Genomic DNA, 15726 nt, shown 5'->3' with positions numbered 1-15726 from the left:
TTATTTTGCCCAACGGCATTTACTCTACTACAAAATTATATACCTGCCTCTCTAAGCTGCAGTATGGGGTCTGGAGACTTGTGGCATTGTTTCCACTCAGGACTGACTACAGTCATTTCATCACCAGGGCAGCGGAGTCAGACCTCCTCCACTCCTGCTCTGCTGAAGAAAGACTTTATTCCTTCTGGTTCCTTAACCCAAGAAGACTTTGCGGTTAGGGCAAGAGGAAGACTGCATGCTGTGTGCGTAGAACCAGTTAGTCCCCCATCGTGTGTTTTGAACTCCAGATTCTAAAATAAAACACTTTAAATCCAGCCCTCTCAGCGAGCAACTTCCACCAATTGTTCATCAGGAGACTTATCTGCTGCCCTCTTGGCCCGATGGGAATGTCACTGCAGTCTTACATGTGAAGACACGCAATAAAAATAAATGCAGGAGACAAAGCCGTGTCTTTGCAAAACCTTGACTCTTCCATATCCATTTAGTGAGCTAATCTATTTCTCTTTTAATGTATGAGCCCATAAGAAAGTGGCACCAGTCAGACTTGACAGTCCACGTGTTGTACACATTTACTCGTTGTGGGTTCATTCCCAAATCTGTAAAGTGTGGAGTGTGATTTAACCATCGTTTTATAACACTGAGTGCCCAAAGTCTCATCAGAGTCTAGAAACAAATAACCGAACAGCCTCTAAGCCTAAAATGTACATTTTTGTCAGAATAAACCACGTAGAATAGAGCTAATCTTTTTCAGAGTTTCTAGCCACTCACATATGGACATTGCTTTGTTACATCCTTGTGTGATTTCAGGGAGGAAAAAAAACACAACAGCTTAATTAAAACAGTGAACTAAACTGCTGATAATGTGTCAAAGAAATTCTTTGCATTCCTGTGCTGTGACTATATGGTCTCAGAATCCCACAAAGCGAAAAGGACTCCCACGACTATGAGGCTGAAAAATGTTCTCATGGGCCACTTCACTTTTTCTCCTGCTTCGGGGACGGGAATGTGACGCTCATCCCGTTACACCATGCATGCTGCGCCTCTCCCAGGACACAACCGCCAGCCAAGATCGAGTCTCCAAGATGGTGGCTGTTCAGTCCTGACATGGGCGGAAAGGTGAGGGCAGGATGTTCTTATTTACAGTCCCTGCCACTGTGACCTGCAGCAGCAGAGTAATTGTTGTAGCGATAAAAAAAAAAAAAAAAAAAAAAACAGTCTGCAGCACATCCACACACTGCAGGGTACTCCTGGACAAAAGAGGATTATTTACAGTGATATAAAAAGATTGCATCCTGTTTCTGGAGTTAAAAATAAAACCCAGCAAATATTTATTCTAAACACTTGGTCAGATGGATCTGATCTGATATCACACTGATTGTTTACGTTCGACTCTATTTCCTTTGGAAACGAGATAACTGCTCTTACCTTTAACCTCACAGTAGGTTGATTATATCAAAGGCAGCGCCGCATGCAAAGGTCAGCTTAATGATCGACTTTATAATTTAACTCCCAGCTGTCATTTAGAAAACGCACTCTGACCGCGGATCAGTGAGCTGATACAGATATAAATCACACCTATCAGTCACCTATTTATCTTTGATAAATCCCACTCAGGTTCATTTTCAGGTTAGTTCCGTGTAGAGTGTTTGCGAGTGGCTAGCTGATTAGCAAATCAAAGTGACATTAATCAGTTTTTGAGGTAGAAAATGTTTGTGGTGTTTTCTTATCTGACAGGGTGACGGAGACGCAGCTTTACTTCTGGCAGCTCTCTGGAAAATGTCATGTAGTCGTCCACTCCAAAGTAGGTTTTTGGAAAGTGTTCGCTTGCTTACCTGGCCAATCTGAAGCAGCGATGGAGGGTAACTAAGTACATTTACTTACGTGCCATACTTAAGCACAGTTTTTAGATAATTGTACTTTACTTGAGTGTTTCCATTTTCTGTCACTTTATATTTCCTCTCCACTTCATCTGCACTTTTTACTCCACTACCTACTAGTTACTTTGCACACTGCATGTTGCACCAGTTAGTTAGAGCTAGTTATTCATTTCATCTGCAATCAGAAAATATCTCATATTAACGCCTGCTACACAGTTCACATGTCAATATAAGTATAATTTACTTTTGATACTTTAGTACATTTAATATCAGATACTTTAAGCCTCTTTACTTTTACTCAAGTATGACTTTGGGGTACTTTTTACAACACTGATCTTGTAGCTCCTGTTTGTAAGATGGTAAAACTGACACTTTGGGTTTCCCAACTCGTCAGATACTGACGCTTTCAGACAGTGGACGACCCGACCCACAATCCTAAAGCGTCAGTATCTGACGAGTTGGGAGACCCAAAGCATCAGCTTTACCATCTTACAAACAGGAGCTTTAAGTAATAGTAAACTTATAAAAATATGAGTAAACACTCAAAAAGAAGGGAAGTCAAGGCTGCAGTTGGGCATAAAGTGATGGGAAGGCAATATTTTTTTTGATGGACATGATATTAAGACATAAATAAACTTAGTTATTTGATGAATTGGACAGTAGCATCATTAAAAACATAGTAATTAAATAAATTGAATAAATAAAACGTAGTTGGGGTAAAGTGATTTAATTGATGGACACGAAATTAAGGCACAAATAAGCTTTTAAAAAGTTATTTGGTTGTGTTTGATTACATTTATTTCACTGAATATCAATCGTGCTAAAAAAAAAAAAAGTTTGATAAATTGGACAATAACATAATTAAAAACACAGTAATACCTAAAGACCAGATCATCTGCAGTGCTGGGTTTCACTAACCTTACTTCACTGAGGACTTTACTCGACAAAACCTGTGTTCTTACTTATCCAACAAAACATGACTTGCTTGAGACTTGAACCAAGTGACTTGAGACACATCTTGCCTATATTTGCCTGTTTGCCCCCCCTTCAGAAAAATAGTGTCATTGCGTCATTGCCGTGTCTCTATAAAACGTGCCTCACGCATGGACTGTAAGTGCTCAGAGGAGGCGAGAGGGAGGAGGAATTGTTCAGGGCGCGCAGGAGAGGCAGGAGCTGATTGATCTTGCTTGTAGCGGGCTTCACCAGAGACAAGTCAGAGCCTGGTTCACCAACTCACTCAACTTTTATTCTTCACCATCTATTAAACTTTTTGTGTGTGTGTGGGTTGGGGAGGTGGAGAGCACCTGCCCTCGAGGATACAGCGGCTCATCCGTCTCCTCATTGCCGGATCGGGAGTTGGATTACCCAGCTGCGCAGGAGAGCTCCCCTGCGAAAACGCGTCATGGGCTACGGGAGAACCGCTGCCGCTTCTCGCATGTACACCTGAGGGCTTGTGTGGATTTTTACTGCAAAGACAAACAAGACTCTTTGATCTACTGACTTTTATTTTTTAAGAAGAAACTTTTATAAGTCAGCGGGAATTATACACATCTCTCCAAGGGACTCTTATTTCTTTCCTTCTTACGCACGGTTTGAGCTGAAGAGTTGGGCAGGATGGTCTCATCCGGCTGCTTCGCGCTGGTCGTGGTCGTGTTGTGTTGTTCATCACTCACAAATGGTAAGAAATCATTCACGCTGGTGCAGATCCGTGATTTTAACGCGTTGTAGAGTCTTTGTGCATGAAAGAACAAACTTTAACAACATGGCACAGTTTGGTTGTTTGGTTTAATGAATGGCTGAACGCAGAGGATGTTGTCTCTACAGATATTTGGTTAACTCTCAGTGAGCCGAGGAAGAAGCAGAGTTGATTCATATGATTATTTTTTGATAATAATTATTTATTCTTTCTTTTTTATTTAGCTGTAAAGAACAGTTGATTTTGGGGCCAGTTTTTTTTATTTATCTCAACATTTGTGGGAGATATTTTCTCTTATCGCATGTTGATATAACTGGCTCAGTTTGTTCAGTATGTTTGATATAAATTATGTGTCAAAAGTTTCTGTCAAAGCACCCGCAATCCTCCATCAGCCCACTAGAGGTAGCCTTGTCCCATTGTAATTGGGTCATTAAAACAAGTTTATAAAGTGTGTTGAATCTGACAGGTGATAGAAACTAACAACAACAAAAAACCTGTTGCTTAATTTAAAAGTGATTTCACTCATGAAATTGTGATTTGACTGGTTTGGATTTGTTTTCTTACGTGTTCATATGATTTTGCAAATCACCCTTTTGTTATATTTTAGGGGAACAAAACGTTTATTCCATCAATTGTTATCTGTGAGTGAACAGGATGAAACAGAGTGCGCATGTTTCTTCTGACTGGACGATCCGCTTCATTGTGTCAGTGTCACTCCATGAAAACAAGACAGAGTATAAAAGGTGGATGTCCCTTCACCTTGTGCCAGGTCCAGTGTGCCACTGAGATACACAGTAACCCTTCCTCAGCATTTCCAAATAAACAGCTCATCCAAACAAAGGAAATATGGTTCATGTTCACCACCAACACACAGACACACTCACTCACACACACACACACACACTTTCAGCTTTGTCTGTGATGTTTTTGAGTAGATTTCCCTCACTGTCCACACACAAAGCGTGGGAAAGACACAAGGAGGAAGCGGACGTAGGGAGCAAGAGGCAGCCTGGAATTGTTCTGGCGAGTAAAGGTCACGGAAATGTGACACGCTACCTGAGTGGAGATTTCTTCCCGGAGCTCCTTGTGCTCATATTGAGCTATGTCAAACTCCCTCCACGAGACAATGGCAGGGAGGAAAGGAGGGTATTGTTCCTGCGCTAGGAGCCACTGACTGGTAGAGCCATTAGTTATTGATGGTGCATCAAGTTTTTTTTTTTGTTGTTTATGCTGAGGCATGCAACATATTTGTCTTGGTTATAAAAGAGCACAGCGCTGTGGAGAGACAGTGAAGTCGTGCTTGCATCCTGTCAGTGATAACGCAGTGTCATATAAAATACAATTATTATATCATTGTCAGACTTTTATTATTCTCCCGAGACGCCTTTCTTCTTCTTTGTTCACATTTTACCCTCATTTTATCAGTGATTGAAAGCTAAAGACTGCCTTAAAGATAACATGACTTTTTTATTAATGCTTAACTTGCAGCTGCCTCAAATTTGAAATTGCAATGATCCGTTACCTTCTCTCACAAATTTAAATTGAGCATGAAGACTCAGACTGACAGATATAAACCGTTTCGCAGCTCACTACAACATAGTACATGCATTTCAGTTTGTTAGAGCCAATCTGATATATACATTGGCAAATGTTGGCCTATCACAGATACACGGGTATCCACATATGTGTTGATGGGAAAAAATCAGAGAAAGATGCTTGGAATAATTGTTAATGATTGTATTCCTAGTAAGCATTCTGTTTTAGATTGTTAAGATGGTTAATTTTTAAACTGTAAAATATCTTTCCTCTGTTAGCACATCTTTGTCACATGTGTTTGATAACCACATTTGATTGATCACTGCAAAACGATATGTCCGGATATCTGTATCGGCTAATGACTTTAAGTGATTAAATGTATCCAAGTACATGTTCTCAAGTACTTAAGTACAGTTTTAAGGTCCTGGTACTCACTACTTACTTACGTTATTCCATTTTTTTCTACTTTCGCTCCTCTTTCAGATGCATTAGCACATTTTAAAATATATTTCTCTTGTCATCAGTCTGATTTTAAAATACACTGAATCCGATACAACAATCAGTCTGGTCAATAATCGGTCTACACATAGTTTACAGTGTACATGTAGATATATGTACGTTCACATTTACGTGTGCTTTTACTGTAAGACATTTATGCAAGTCCTATTCCTATGGGTGACTTTCACTTTTACTCAAGTAATATTTTAGCACAATATCTTTACTTTTACTCAAGTATGATTTTTGAAGACTTTATACAACACTGCTGCATGTCACTTGGGGTGTGAAACATGCAATAATTCAGTGAACTGTGTCTGTGAATTTCATACTTTATTCAGGTGCTCTGCTAAAATCAATTCTTGCATTGCATAGGTGAATTTGTCTTTGACTTAGCCTACGAGCCTAACCCCAAGGATCAAACAATTTATATTGTCTCAGTCAGTAGAAATTGTGGTAAAACAATGAAACAAAGGATGATTTAAAGAACATAAAGGTTGAAGAGACGATTGAATTTGAACCTGGAAGCGACCATGTAAGATTTTTGGTTGCAGTTCTTCTCTATCAGTCCACACTGAGCTGTGATAGTCTTTTTTTTCTAGAGGCAGCTTTCTAACAGAGTGAGTTGATGTTTTGTCTAATCTGTTTTGGAGTCATTTTTTCTTTCCCGCTGAGACACTTGAGATGGAGTGGAAAATGGGAGTGATGGGAGGTCAACCAAGTGCAGCGGGGGCTCATTGCTCACCGGCAGAACGTCTGGGTCTGTGCTGGCAGCACAGGACAAAAACACATTGATACGCACACACTCACCTGGATAGGGAGACTTACCAGCAGAGCAGAAAAAGTAATTCCCTTACACAGGGATGTTTAACCTAACAAATTGCCTTGTGTAGCTGCTCTTATAGGATGATTGCAGCATCTGGTCTATACTAGGTGTATCCACCCTGAGCCAGCAATATATTTTCTTTGAATCCTGCATGAGATTTCAATTTCGAGGGGCTTCTGTCTGCCTACTTGTCTTAATCATACATTATGGAACAGGAATTCCTTCTGGCTTTACCATTTTGGACTCTCATGCAGCCCATTCCTGTTTGTTGGCTCTACTCAACTTTATATAACCTAGAATGGCCACCCATCATGGCCAGATGTTCCATTATTTTGCTTTTTTAAGAGGAGTCTGGGGCATTTTGCCTCCAAATCTCCAAAGGCTAATATACGGCTAATAAAAAAGGCACTCTCCCTAACTGTTGTCTTAACCTTGCAGTTGGCAAAGTGGAGGGGTTTCAGGAGGGCCATGTGGGAGAGACTTTAGACCTTGTTACACAGCCAGAGAAGTGGCTGCTACTCCTTATTTTGGCAGGTGGTTCTGTCCCAAATCCTGCCAGGGATTCAAGATTTGTGTCATAATTTTCTCCCCAGGTTGTTAAGCTTTTACAGCATTTGTCTCTTTGTTTGTCTTGAGAATCTCAACCTGAAAGGCTATGGATATATGCAATATATCTAGCTGATAAACTATCAGCACAATAATGGGGAATTCTTACTATTGGCTATTTATTGGCTATAAACTCACAGTTGACATACAGCTGATAATAGAAAGCCATATCACACACTTTGATTACACTTGGATACAGTTGGTGGTGGATGGAATACTGGGAAGAAGAAATAGAAGAAGAAGAAGAGGAAGAGGAAGAAGGCTGCAACCAAATGTCTGGACTTCACCACTCTTGCAGACTCTTGGACTTTGACACAAAGTCTGCAAGTGCTGTGCAAACTCACATCTCATTGAGTCCGCAATGGCCCTCAAGTGGACTTTCTGCAGCCTTCCAGTTTGTCCACTTGGGGTGCAAAATCCATTAAAATCCATATTGTGCATTCTTACTAAAGGCAACTTGCCATCAAATGTCACTGGCAAAGCCAACTTTTACAGCAGGGCGCTGTAGCTGAACAATAATTAAATCAGAATTAAGTTTCAGTCCAGCTCCTGAACAGTCAGTCGAGCAGTTTTTATGATTATCAGATCAAACTAAACACATTGTTCGTCAACTTGGCAGCGCCAGCCGACTGGCGAAGATGATTCACCAACAGTGACCCTGCACTCTTTTGTTCAACAGTAATTCACTCTCCACCCTTTCTTTGTGTTTGTTGTCACAAGGAATACAGTGGCAAGGTCAAACAAGGCAATCGTCATGCCGTTATTGTTACTTCTGCCTTGAAAAGTTCTTTCTCCAACTCTCAAGATAGTCGCCTTGTTTCATGATGGGACAGGATGCGTGAAGTGTACCCTCTCCAAAAGAGAAGGGAACTCCTCACATTATCACATTATTTCCCGCACTTAAAGGGTTGTGACTTGGGGTTTCCTGTTAGATTCAGTGGCAGTACAGTCATTTCATACGGTAATAGTGAGTTTCTGTTATGCAACATGCTGAAACAGTTTCCTCTCACATTTTCTCTCAGTCTTTATGTAGTTGTTCACTCATTACTCATTTCTGTAACATCTCCTCAATCTTTTAGGGTCTTTCCCACCATTAAAAGTGGTTTTGCGCACCACCTAAGCCAAATAAATGTAAAGTTACCGTGGAGAGCATAAACACTAACTTACTAACATATCTAATTGGTTGTAGTAGGTCCCAAGTGGACTTCTTTGGCTAGTTTAACTTTGAGAATTGATTGTTTATTATTTGCTGTAGTTTTTCCAACATTTTGTACACAGATACAAAACCAAACCACCCAGTCAACTGCATGCGCCTAAGTCTTCCATAAACTTAGGGAAATGCTACTTTAAAATCTGTAAGTAGTTGTAAAATAGTTGATGCAGTTATTGGATTAGTACCAGAACTCTTTAAATCCATCCAGATTTATTAGAAATCGATACCAAAAAGAAGTATAATAATATTGTAATAACTAACAAGACAACGTCACTTTTATGAACTTTTATTTCAACATTGGGCTCAAAATATCTTGTCTCAATTTTCCTGACCCTGTATCCTTTAAAAAGCATTTGGGTTAGTCTATTAGGCTAGTCTAGTGTCAACAATTCAAGATGCATTGCTGAACCTCTGGCGAAGATTAATTGAACAACTCTTTGTGCTCTTGTCATTGTTGAGCCATCCTTTCAGACTAAATATTTGAATAGCATTTTCTGGCCCACAAACATTTCATAACAGCGCAGAGACGATCCTGGAGTCCAACGCTGTTTGAATTCTTAGTCTTTCTTTCCTGACTGCTAATGAACCTGCCACAAATGTTTTCCACACACTGCATCCTGTGCCACTTCCCTTCATCGATGCCAAGTGAGGACGAGGACGGAGAAAAGTGATCCTCGTCTAATCGAAGTTAACGTGCGCGATGTTGTCCGTCATCAGTTGACTGAGAAGCTGAACCAGAAGTCACTCAGCCTCCCTCTCTGTCTCTCTGTCTCTCTCTCTCTCCCGCGGGCTGTTTGTTCCATGCCTGTCCTCTTCTTAATGGCTCCTAATGAGAACCAGCTTCAGGGCTCTTTGAACCAACACAATAAGCACAATTTCTGGCATTTTTCAGACGCTCTGCTGGAGGAATGCGGCACACAGCTGTTACGTGGGGTTAGGGGTGTTGGGACGCTTGCTGAGGTCAGCGTTGGTCAGGCACTGGGGCAGGTGGGAGTTTAGAGGGCGTGGGTGTAGAGAGAGACAACCGCTTTTTTTCTCTTTCAGTGGGCTGCTGCAGGCCCCTGCTGATTCATCCATCTGTAGTGAGTTACTGGGGAGAATGGGGAAAAATTGGCCAGTTTTAAGAGCTGAGCTGCCAACCGGTGCAATTCAAGGTCAGGCTGATGTTTGCAGTTGTTGTCTGCAAGCAGATGCCGGCTTTCATATTCCTGTGTTGACTAAGGGGAAAAAAATTACCTGTTGAACATGCAGTAATATGTCTCACAGGCAGCACATGATTCATTGTTATTATTTTATTTTGCCAGTTGTATTTAATAGGTCCCGGGTTCACATTTTTCCGACTGATTATTTGCTAAGTTCTCATTTCCAGATAAAATTCAATTAAATAACCTTCTTCCACTTTGCAGATGTGAGGCAAGAAATCTAAACTTTGATCGTTCTTACGGAAATTTGTGCTAGCCAAGGAGAAATCAACAACAGATATTCATTTGTGAATTGTAGATTGTTATGGTTATGAATACGGTTCAACAATTAATGAAAATATCAAAATCGCAGTTTGGCTAAGTTTTATTTTTTGATAAATGTCAAATCTGTCAGCATTATCTATGAGGCATTGCGACGCTATAGAGATTAATCACGTTCTCCAAATGTAGGGGAACATTCACAATCAAACACAATCAAAATACATTTTAAAGTAATTGCAATATGATTTCTTTTTTTTGTTGCATATAGTCCAGCTGTAGTCAGGAACCTTGTTTCAGATTAATCTCACACACAGCTGAAAGCACATGGCATCACAGCATGAAAGAGTACGAGCCACATCCCTTCCCCTCTGCATAACCTTGGACAATAAAACAATGATGTTCTAACATGTTGTGAGGAAGTCGATATTGAGTGCTACTGCCAACACTGGCATCGTCAGCTCATTCTTAGCACAACAGCTGTTCTGGATAATGGACAAATACTAGTAAAATGCGTGTGAGCTAGGTTTTTGTGTATGTGCGTTTGCATTTGTAAATGCAGCTTTACTTGTGTAAATGTTTGTGGTTCCATGTGTACATGTGTCCATCGTGTATCAGCATGCCAGCCTGCCAGTAAGCTGTTTTGCAACTCCATTGTTTTTATTGATTCTGCGCCATAAATAATAAAAGGCTTCCCTGAAGACTGTCACAAGTGGAAGGTCGACCTAATAAACTTTATTTTCTGACCACAATGACAAGCTGTTCAGGGAGCTCAGTGAAAAGAAGGAAGTCACAAATTGGACTGTGACGGCTCCTGGACAGCCGGGAGAATCACTGTGTTTCCTATGTTGATCACTTGTTAGCGGGACCCCTCAACAGACACAGCTGGCTGCACAGCAAGTAGAGGCCACTTTTCAATCAAGCATCTCAACCTCATATTTTCCCCTGTGATATTGTAACAATAGCATTTAAAGTGCAAGGCCAGCGGTACATAAAAAAATCACTTTCTGCTCAAAGAGAGGAAGTTAGCACCCACTGAACAAGGCTGATATGTCGATTTTTGAGGAAACGCACGCAAAGACACACATCAGGGTTTACCTTGCGTCCTCTACAGTTCTGACTGGTTTGACCTTACTGGCAATCTGGCACAGCTGCTCCATATATCATCCCCTTCCTCCCTCTATCCCACCTTCTCTCTTCCTTTCTGTCTGCTCATCTCAGACCACTGCTCATCTCAACAACCTGCCCTCCCAGCACCGGAAACACCCCTAGTGCTTTCACAGCGGAGAATGACATGCATAAGAGGCAGAAGCCTGTCAGCACAAAGCGAACCCACATGCAGAGCACTGTACTGATTCCAACAATGTGTGTGTGTGTGTGTGTGTGTGTGTGTGTGTGTGTGTGTGTGTGTGTGTGTGTGTGTTTTCAACAGGTCATACGGATAAAGACAAATTGATAAAGATTCTGCCATCTGAGAATCCCCTCGTTCGTCATAAGGATGGTTCTTTGATCCTCACATGCAGGTATGCAACAACACACCCAATTTCCGTCAATGTCAAGTGAACCAAAGCATCATTTAAGTACTTTAGTGTTGTAATATGTAATCCAGCTGTGGATTGTAGCCTAGTTCAGTGGTTCCCAACCTTTTTTCACCAACACCATCATTTATGTTCACATGAATTGATATCATACTGGATGTTGATTAACCTGCTGTATCACTTATGTAAAAGTGGATATGGTAGAGGATATTCTGAATTTTTAACACAGCTCAACTGTAGATATTTGGTTATGTCAAAAAACACTATTTCTGCTCTGTGGTCATTGATGAAGATGTAATGACATATGATCAGTGTGACAAAAATGTGTATCTTGGCACCCTGGCAAAAGACTTCCGCACACTGTCCACTTCACCTACGATTATGTTTATTGATGACAATGTTTCGGCTCTTAGATCTTCATCAGGTTATCTCACAAGACAAATGGCGGAGGCTGTCTTAGGTAGGGTTTTGGGCTCGCGTGGCCCAATCAAACAGACGTCCCTCTAAAATAAAAAATATCTTGTCACCAAGGAATCCCAAAACCTCATTTTTTGTGATAATTTAACAAGCTTTGTTTTTCTTTCCCTTAATTGGTCAGTTACCAGAGGTCAGTCAGCAGGAGAGGAGTCTGTTTCCCAACTGTCACTGCAGCCATTATGTTTAGACTCCGCTCTCACTACATGTCAGAAAGGCCAGGGGAAAATAAACGGGACATGCCTGCTGGGCCTCAGAACACTGGCGGGCTACAAAGAAGCTGGGACAATCCTGAACAGGAACCAGTGGTGGTGGTCTACGTTTATCAGTCTGTTGCAATTTCCTTTAGGGGTGATGGGACCCAAGTGTGCTGCATTCACATTTGTTAAGAATTTAGAGAGTCGAGCATTATTTTGTAAGCGTGCAAGGAATGTTCAGGAACTCGTGTCTATCTAATGTAATGCTTCCCTACAAGGCCATACACTGGCCTGGCCCATACAGTACTGTCTTGTTGTCTATCACTGGATGAGAGCTGGAGGTTGCCTGACCCAGAATTCTGCAGGCGAAGGCCGTGGTATGCAAGACATGTTTGATGTTCCTCTGGGATCTCTTTAATGAGAGTTTTTAAAATTGATGTTGTGTGGAAAGAATGTGTTAGCGGAGCACATCATTCAACAGAAACATGTTCCCATGTGAAAGTTCAAGTTATCGGATGACTTCAGATTAACTTGAAATAAACTTAAAATGAATATCAAGTCCAAAAAAGTCCCAAGGGGGAGAAGCAGCCGCTGCCATCCTGAACTAAAAAAAGATTAGGAATCCATTGCCAGCTGTGACACTTCCTCAGAAAAAAAATCACGTTTTGCATCCCGTGCCTGTTTCTAGATAACAGAAATGTGATTAAAGGAATAGTTCACCCCAAAATCCAAACTGAATATTTTTCCTCGTACCTTTATTGCAATTTATCCACCTAGATTTTGGTGTGAGTTCCAGAGATTTGGAGATATTGGCCAGAGAGATGTCTTCCTTTTCTCAAGTATAAAAGAACTAGATGGCACTCTGCTACCTCAAAACCGCAACCAAAATTTTCATTTGAAACGCAACGTCTCTTTCCAGAAATCATTACCCGTTTACTCAAGATAATCCACAGACTTTGTTGTGAGTAGTTTCATGTGGGAACTATTTTCTTTCTACTGATCTACACCTGCCAAACATATCACCTTGGCTGAGCTATAAAGTTAGCTAGCTAAATTACCGTGTTCAACTAACCACTCATGCATGGACAGATGCTTCTTCTTAGAAAATAGTTCCTAAATCTGCTCATAACAAGATCGGTTGGATGATCTTTAGTAAATGGATCATGATTTCTGGAGACAGACATTGCTGTTGAGTTTGCTTGAACACCACAAGATGAGTGCCATCTAGTCCCATTATATTCAAGAGAAGGAAGCCATCTATACCAGCGATATCTCCAAAACTCTACACCTCACACCAAAACTGATAAGAGGGGGGGAAAAAAAGTCCGGGGCTTTGCTGATACTGTCCCTCTTTGCTTCTGTCAGGGGTCACGGCGTGCTGCAATGGACACTTGGTGATCCTCGTCGATCGATCTCATCAGAGGGGGTGAAGGTGGAGCTGTGCGATTCCAGTCATCCTGCTCATTCACACTGCAGCAAACTGACCATCACCAACTTGATTGCCAATGACACAGGACGCTACAGCTGTAACTACTCCAAAAATGGTTTGGACCACAGCACCTCCACCTATGTCTTTGTCAGAGGTAAGGCCTGCAAAGTGCTCTGACCCGTGCAGATAATAGCGCCTTCATTTATCAAATGCAATCAGTGAACCAGTGGGAATAAGAGAGCAGAAACCTCTCGTAGATTAATGACACTGACATTATATCATCCGGTCAAGAATGTCAGTAATTTTCCAGCATGAGAAAAACTGAGTGCAATGTTGTTTAGAAGCACAAAGATTTGGTCTAAAATATTTAAACACTGATAAGATTTCTTTCTTTTTCAGTTGTTTCTCTTCGTCACAGGATTTAACCGTGTTTGTTTTTTCTGAAAGACTTCTGATAAAAGAGAGGTTTGGACATGGTGTGTGTTAATCTGCTGACGCCAGCGGACGGGTCTGGTGTTGAAATGAGACCACAAACAATGGCTCTTAATAGGCAGGATGAAATGGTCGATGAGTAATCTGATATTTCCCACAAGAAAGAAGAAGGGGAGAGAAAGCAAAAGAAAGAAGTTGAAAAAAATCGTTTCTTCCTCACATGCAGAAAGCTGACTTTAATCTAGATGGAGTCACAGTCAAGTGCTACAGCTCTCCTTCTCAGAGAGAGAGAGAAGAGGAAGTGATTTCTCTGGTTTCTTTTCTGAAGGTGGAAGGTTGAGCCTGATTGCACGGGAAGCCCTGGTCATTGACTGTGATTTCCTGCTCTGACTACTGTTTTCCTAAGTTTCCCCTTAAGCGTCACATGGCACCAGTTACAGTTACACTATTTCTCAAATGGAGATTTTTGCTGAGCAGCATAAGGAGAGCGAATTTTGATTATACGGTACATTTCACCTTGACTCTTCTGAGATGTTGGTTTACAGTTAGTTTAAAGACATCAAATACAATCAGGAAATATTCGTCTAATATGTGTAAAATTGCTGTAGTCAATTCAAAAAACTAAATGTATGTTCCTTCTCCTTAAGCTCTATTAATGTGGTTCCCAGTTCATGTGTCTATAAAGTTACTACTGTGCCTGTGTTAAGTCTTAACACCCTTTTCAAAGCCTTTTAGCTGTTTATTTCATCATTTTCCATGCTTACTTTTTAAGTGATAGTTCCTTTATCAGCACCGCTACTGCTTGACCCCACACCCATCGCAGACTATTTGTGTAGACGTGAAGTTCCCACAGCGGTCGTGTGATGCCTGGTTGCCCAGTAGGAAAACACCACTAGTCTAATTGCTCTGTCTGTGCTCTGCTGCCTCATCAGTTTAGAATGAGCTGATCCGAGATTTGATTTCTCTGTTGGATGCCCTCACGTTACCCTTATTCAACCGCGCTGCCAGACACCGTTGTAGTATAACAGCTTCTTCAGGGCCGGAGCTGTAAATTTGATACAAAGGGCAAAATGTAAGAGGCCATTTCTGACTGACCTGCATTTTCGATTTCACTCACTTTAAAGGGGGTTTCTTGTTCCACAGATCCTGAGCAACCATTTGTAGAGTCCCATGATCAGACTCCAGACATCCTGGGAATCTACAGGTATGAGACCAGCCTGGTGGTCCCCTGCCGGACGACTTCTCCTGATGCTGCTGTAATCCTGACAGATGTAAGGCCTCACCACGACAACCATTTCACATGTTCTGCTTGTGCCTTCCACTTGTAGGTTAAGTTGTTTTATGGTACTATTTATTAGAGTTGAGTATTATTGTATACTAGTGTACACTACTTTTTCCCTCTCTCGCCTGTGCTATCTATGTTTTCTGCCACACTGTGACAACTCACACTCGCACTGACTGAACGTTGTGTTGATGTGTATGTTAACGTGGCTAATTCCGGGTGACAGTTAGCGATCATACCATCAGGCTTAAAGCCGGTGGCTGAACATACTGTACCCCCCTGTGTTGGTTTCTCTTTGATTCAAACATTTAATTTGACATTTTAACACTGGCCTTGCACTCCAGTTCAGTCAGCTTGCCAGGCGACCAGGAATTTGCCTAGTGTTCCTGATTGACAGTCTGAGCCCGGTATATAAACCTGTTACCTGTAACCTGTGGACTTAAGATAAATCACAGAAGAGGTCATGTTTTCATGCAAGAAGTCAAAATTGCTATAAATAACACAGCTAGGCATCTTTACTTGATTTCTTGGAAAAGACTCACTCTGTGCTCAAGGCATCTCACAGGTTCTCACACCCCCTATGCGTTAAAACAATCTAGTGCAGAGAAACAGACCAGGGACAGTGGCATGTCTGAGGGAAGCTCAGGGGCGGCGAAGGGAGTCAC

At 41.4% G+C, this 15726-nt stretch overlaps 1 protein-coding gene across 1 annotated transcript in view; it reads left to right on the top strand.

Annotated features, from left to right (window-relative positions):
• Positions 1 to 2987: 2987 nt before the first annotated feature.
• kdrl (kinase insert domain receptor like) overlaps positions 2988 to 15726 on the top strand; it is a 49320-nt gene continuing 36581 nt past the window's right edge. The window contains exons 1-4 of the mRNA XM_030396880.1: positions 2988 to 3555; positions 11142 to 11232; positions 13284 to 13501; positions 14923 to 15050. Coding sequence (XP_030252740.1) covers positions 3492 to 3555; positions 11142 to 11232; positions 13284 to 13501; positions 14923 to 15050 — 501 coding nt within the window. The 5' untranslated portion in view covers positions 2988 to 3491. The remainder of the gene's footprint in view (positions 3556 to 11141; positions 11233 to 13283; positions 13502 to 14922; positions 15051 to 15726) is intronic.

The sequence above is a fragment of the Sparus aurata genome, chromosome 18 (assembly GCF_900880675.1).
Source record: "Sparus aurata chromosome 18, fSpaAur1.1, whole genome shotgun sequence".
In the NCBI taxonomy this organism is placed as follows: Eukaryota; Metazoa; Chordata; class Actinopteri; order Spariformes; family Sparidae; genus Sparus; species Sparus aurata.
Note: the sequence above shows the minus strand (reverse complement) of the source record. Positions and strands in the feature narration are given on the sequence as shown.